The sequence below is a fragment of the Wyeomyia smithii genome, chromosome 1 (assembly GCF_029784165.1).
Source record: "Wyeomyia smithii strain HCP4-BCI-WySm-NY-G18 chromosome 1, ASM2978416v1, whole genome shotgun sequence".
Lineage (NCBI taxonomy): Eukaryota > Metazoa > Arthropoda > Insecta > Diptera > Culicidae > Wyeomyia > Wyeomyia smithii.
Window position 1 is genome coordinate 58,479,728 of NC_073694.1, and position 6,017 is coordinate 58,485,744.

A 6,017-nucleotide genomic window follows, 5' to 3' on the forward strand; every position below is an offset into this window, starting at 1 on the left:
TCGTTGTCGGCAGTTACCAGTGAGTCCAGATACACAAACTCATCGACCAGCTCGATTTCATCACCACCAACTTGAACTCGAGGTGGGAGGATAGCACTGTCTTCTCGAGAACCCCCTCCTTTCATGTATCCGTTTGGCTTCGGCCTTTAGTCCGCTGTACGTATCCGCCATTTTCACAAAGGTCCGAGCCACAATGTCGATATCGTCGGCGAAACCAAACAGTTAAATCGACTTTTGGAATATCGTGCCACTCGTGTTAATCCCCGCTTTTTTGATGACACCTTTCAGGGCAATGTTAAACAGTAGGCACGAGAGACCACCTTGCTTTGAACCTCTTCGGGTTTCAGTTGGTGCCCCCGATACTCGTACTACACACACATCACTCGATCCATCGTTGCTTTGACCAACCGCATTAGTTTGTCCGGAAATCCGTAGTCGTGCATAATTTGCCATAGCTGGTCTCGATCGATTGTATCGTACACCGATTTAAAATCGATAAACAAATGATATGTGGGCACGTCGTATTCGCGGCGTTTCTGCATAACCTGCCGAACCGCGAATATCTGATCCGTGGTGGCGCGGGCATCCATAAATCCCGCCTGGCAGAGGCCCACGAACTGCTTCGCAAATGGTGATCATCGACGGCAGAGTATTTGGGAGAGTGCCTTGTGGGCGGCGTTCAGCAGAATGATTGCCCGGTAATTGCTGCACTCCAGCTTGTCGCCCTTTTTATAGATGGGACACACAATACCCTCCATCCACTCCTCCGGTACTCGTTTTTCCTCCCAAACCTTGACAATGACCCAGTGCACGGCTCTCGCCAGTGTTTCTCCACCGTATTTCAATAGCTCGCTGGGAAGTTGGTCCACTCCAGCAGATTTATTGTTTTTCAACCGGCCAATCTCCTCCTCCACCTTCTGGAGATCAGGGGCTGGAATCCTGATGTCTTCTGCTCGTGCAGCAAGACCAGTTGCCATACTGTCATCGCGCTCTACTGCATCGCTGTTTAAAAACTCGTCGAAGCACTGCTTCCACCTTTCGATCATCTCACACTTGTCTGTAGGAGGAGGTTGCCGTTTAAGCTCCTGCACATATCGGCTTGTGGCACGAAGCCTTTACGAGAACTGTTCAGTTTCTCGTAGAACTTCTGAGTGTCATTAGCTTGGTACAGCTCTTCCATCGCTAGCGATCTCGGTGGCGCTTCTTCCTTCGGGGACCGAGTTTTGGCTATTCCGTGCCTGTCGGTATCGTTCCACGTTCTCTCTCGTATGGTGTTGCAGCATTCTCGCCCGTGCTGCATTCTTCTCCTCGACTAACCGTTTGCAATCGCCGTCATACCAGTCATTTCTATGATTCAGAGCCCTTGTACCTAGTAGCGCTACAGCAGTGCTACCTACAGCAGTGCTACCTATGGCTCCTCCAAGCTGCTCTTCCGTGGGTAGCGCTGCCTCCAGCTGCTGCGCGTATTCCTGTGCAGCCTCGGCGTTCCGCAGTTGCTCAATATTTGGTCGCGGCGTTCGACTTCTTTTTTTTTTCAAGGAGGAGATTTGTTAGTAGCTTAAGTATTTATGATAAATATTAGTAAGTAATGAGTATGTGTGTCCAATCACAAATGGTGACTTCTCAACACTGTTAAAAATTTGTAATTTGTTTGCTTTCGCAATTAGGACTTATCGTTCGTAGGGATTTAAACTAGCAATACTCAGAGGGAGAGATATGCGAAGAGAGTGTTGTGAGCCAAACGAACATGTCAAAATTCGAGCCAAACGAACAAGAAAGGTAACACATTGAAAGGTATTGCAATAAGGTTCAATAAAGAGTATATTTATTTTTACACGTTTTTCATGTGAACAGGCCTTCCAAGAAATTAATAAGCATTTTTGATTCTCATAAACTCTTGCATTACATTCCCATGGACAGGAATATTCTTGTCCATGCATGTTTCTTGAATTAGGAATAAATCGCGACATTCCGTTCTCACAGACAGGTTCTGAAATAATAGCCGCGCATGTATGATTAATAAGCATTTCTTAAAGCACTCAGCAATTCTACTAATTTCAAGAGAACGATACTTTATTATTTTTCTATAGCATTCGAAGTCGAAATGCGACGCTCCGTTTCCGATGAGAACGAAACGATGACGGCCACATGGCAAATAAATAATAATAATAATAATAATGAATACCGAACGATTTTCGATTGAGTAAGAGACGCCTGTCCGCGAGTAAATTGAGCGAGACGGAAGATACAAATGCATAACTAACTAATTAAAAGTGTTAGGATTAACAAGGACAGGACGAAGAATCGGACAAGAGAATTGTTTCTCTCCGGCTCTTCTTGGTAGGGTAGAATTAAGTTTGAAGTTAATTAATAAAACATTCGATTTCCAAAGTAGAATCAGTGCGGATGTTTTAATTCCCTGCACTTACAGGGACTCATCGTGCTTATCACAAGTCCCTGGCAAAGCTAAGTCTTTGCATTTTATGGTGTCAGAAGTGGGGTGTAACCACTCTCTGAAGTTCACTCAACAGTCAGTTATTTAATCAATTGTTATTATGTGTGCGCGTTGAGTGTTCTGTGTTTGAATAATAGTGATCAGTGGTTTCTTAACGAACAAACAAAAAAAAAAATTTATAAACTGAGTGACATTCCTAAGTGACAAAAAGATGACGCAGCTAATTTGGTGAGTACTTTAAACGTTTTGCTTTTGCTGGGCTTGAATTTATCACTAGCAGCCTTCTTGTCCGTGGCATGTTAGAGAAATCTTACGCGCGAACATTCCGACGAGTGTTTGTTGGCATATTTCGTAGAATTATTCCTCGCAGCGCGGTACCAGCGCCGCGAGCGAAGGTGTTATTTTTCACCAACGGTAGCGGTGAATAAACTATACCAACAAAACACCCGCCGTACGGCAAGTGCAAGTGTACCTACGTTTATGCAGTGTCAGCTGTTTTAACGTTGTACGGCCGTGAATGTTTTTCATGATTTTCAGATTATTTATGAAACATTTGAAATACTAATATTAAATAATTTTATTAAAACCGCACGGCAGATTCAATTTTTTTTGGTTTTTGGTTTGCTAACAGCGGTTGGCCAGCGGCAGCGGTATTGATTTTTCGGCAGTTTTCTTTTTTTTTATGATTGATCAGTCAATTACATTTAGCAGCTTGCTTTTAAAAAACTAATTGCTTGCATTCAATACTAACCCTTTTTGTTTGATATTATATTATACTGTTTTTTTTTCCTTTTAAATAAAACGACACCGCTTGCAGTTAGTGTCGAATCTTATAAACCGTACTAATAGCACAGCGGCAAGCCCGGACCATCCGTAAGCGACCCGCTAAAATATCACAGATAGGCGCGAATACTAACACAAATCTAAATAACCGATAAGTCAAATTAAACAAAAACCTGAATATTGAGGAAAAAATTTTAAATTCTAGATGCATTTTGTTTTTCTTTCTTGATTTTTTTTAGGATACCAGAACGTTTGTTCGAATGTAATTTCGCTTTCATATGCATTTTCTTTTAATTGCACGGATACTATATCATTTTGAGTGGGTTCCCGCTCGTTCGAGTGTATTGAACTTCGTTCATATTGGTGAATCAGGTCCGCAAGGCAAAGGGGCATAGGAAATTTTCCCGAGTGATTTTGTTTCATTTTCTTTTTTTTACAATAACAGCTATAATAGCAAACAGATACACTATTAACCATAACATTATTAATGACCGACCGAGTGATTCAATTGCGCGGACGTGAGATTAGGTTTACTGAACCGGCATTTGACGCCGTGCGTAGGAACCGATTTTACAAAGGATTGCAAAGGAGATCAAATTCAGTCACTGATACTGATTTTCTCACCCTTAATCAATCACGGATTCAAAGAACCGTACCGTCAGCTTTCATTAACGCAGAATTAAGAGCACCAAGTTCGGTAAGCAGGTCACGCACCAACCAAGTGCTATCGTCAACACGATTTGGCGAGACAGAAGAGGCAGAGATCTCTAGAGAACAGCAAAGATTAATTTACGTAAGAAATAGTTTAGGAAATTTTGACAGCGGGTCAGATAGCAGTGACGAGGACCCAAACGAGACAGCAGCTCAGGAACAATTACAAGTACTAAAACAAAGCTTTCTAGAAGCGAGTCGAGAATTTGAGGAGACACTTAGAAAACTCAAATTTGGCGAAAACATCCCAGACGATATGGCTTATGAATTTCCAAAAGCCGATGCATTGCAATGCATCCCCGAATTTAATGGGTCTAAGGACGAGCTAGAGGCGTTCCTCTACCACGTTCAACATTTCGCAGACGAGATTCCCGAGAATGAACCCCAGACTGCATTAATATATGTAGTTTTATTAAAATTAAAAGGCAAGGCTGCAGCAGCATTGCCACGAATTAGGGCAGTAACCTGGCCAGCAGTCAAGCGAAATCTGATAAAAGAATTCGGGACTGTGCAGGCGATAGAAGTTGTGATAAAGCAAATTGAGACGTTACGACAGGAGCCAAACGAAGAATTTAACTCATACAAAAGACGCGCTTCAGATATAAAAGAGTTATTAGATGTATATGAAGACGGTGGAGGTAACTCCGCCATGGAAAAAAGTCTCCGATTGCACTTCATAGGAGGTTTAAGAAATAATCACTTGAAACAGATGGCCCGTGGCAAGCGAAATTTGAGCTTGGATGGACTTATAGAATTTTTAGAAGAACAGTGCGAGGAATGTGAGCAGCTCGCTGACATAGAAAACAGAATGCGTGGTCTCGATTTACTCGAGCGGCAGCAAGGCGCGCAAGGAAGACGGTGGCCATCTAGCCCGCCGAACAATAACGCTCGCCAAAGAGAAAATTCGAATGGTAATAGACCTTATCAAAACAATTTCAATAGCCAGAACAATAACAATCAACGGCGAGACAATAATTTTCGCCGCGAAAATGATCAAGGGGCTAATTACGCAACAAATGCTCGCGATAACGGTGGGCGACAAAATTTTGAAAATAATGAGCGTTATTGGAGACAAAATTCAGAAAATTATCCAGGACCGCCACCGGCAAATAGAAATAACAGAAATCAAAATAGGGACAGCCCGAGGTATGACAATTACGACCAAAATAATCAGAGAAACAACAACTATTCTCGAGAAAATCAAAGACAAAATAATGGGTGGAACCGCAACACACGCGGGTCGCCACCATGGAACGGGATAGTTAACAATCGCGCGTCACAGGATTGGCGATACGAGCCAGGGTACGCATTAAATCGGGAACATAATAATAGCAACAATGTGAATGGTCCCAGAGCAGGAACATCTGGTAGCAATAATTACCATACTAACAGTCACGGCTACAATGGCGGTTATAATCAGTCGGGCCAATATTATAATCAACACCAGCAACCAAAAAACTGAATAGTGGGGGCCTCGTCAGCAATGCAAACCGAGCGCCCCAAAGAGCATTAGGAATAAGTAATTTTAATAAGATTGACACCGGACTACAAAGTCATGGTATCATGAATCCATTCGCGAAAGAATATTTTAATGATGATTTCGCAGAAATATGCGAGAATGTTGACTGGCGGAGATGTACCAATGAACCCAGCAACATAGAAATTTCCGACTGGGAGACAGCGTGTAACCACATACGAGACAATAGTGTCTGTGTGGTTAAACGAATTTATTTTGATGTCAGCCGACACCTTATGATTACATTGCTGGCACGGCAAAATGTGCAGCAAACATTAAATTTTATCCTAGATACGGGCGCATGTGCGAATATGTTAAGTGCACATGTAGTAAGACGATTCAATGTATCAATTAACACGCGAAACACTAATACTTTTGAGGGCATCGGACGTGAAGTCGTAAAGACTTTAGGAACCGTCATCCTAGATTTAATCGTCGGAGATTTTCTAATCCCGACCGAATTTCACATATTAAATGATTTGCCATCTGACGGAATAATCGGCGTTGAATTTTTGAAGAAGCATACCCTACAAGTAGGAAATAATTTCGATT

At 42.3% G+C, this 6,017-nt stretch overlaps 1 protein-coding gene across 1 annotated transcript; it reads left to right on the forward strand.

The window, feature by feature from the left end:
• Positions 1 to 4,205: 4,205 nt before the first annotated feature.
• On the forward strand, positions 4,206 to 5,411 carry LOC129716771 (probable serine/threonine-protein kinase dyrk1). Its single transcript, XM_055666610.1, has one exon. The coding sequence runs from the start codon at positions 4,206 to 4,208 to the stop codon at positions 5,409 to 5,411; it is 1,206 nt and encodes a 401-aa protein (XP_055522585.1).
• The last annotated feature ends 606 nt before the right edge of the window (positions 5,412 to 6,017 follow it).

What these genes read in the sequence shown, in the direction of transcription:
- LOC129716771 (XM_055666610.1), top strand. Translation starts at nt 4,206, where the DNA reads ATGGCTTATGAATTTCCAAAAGCCGATGCATTGCAATGCATCCCCGAA.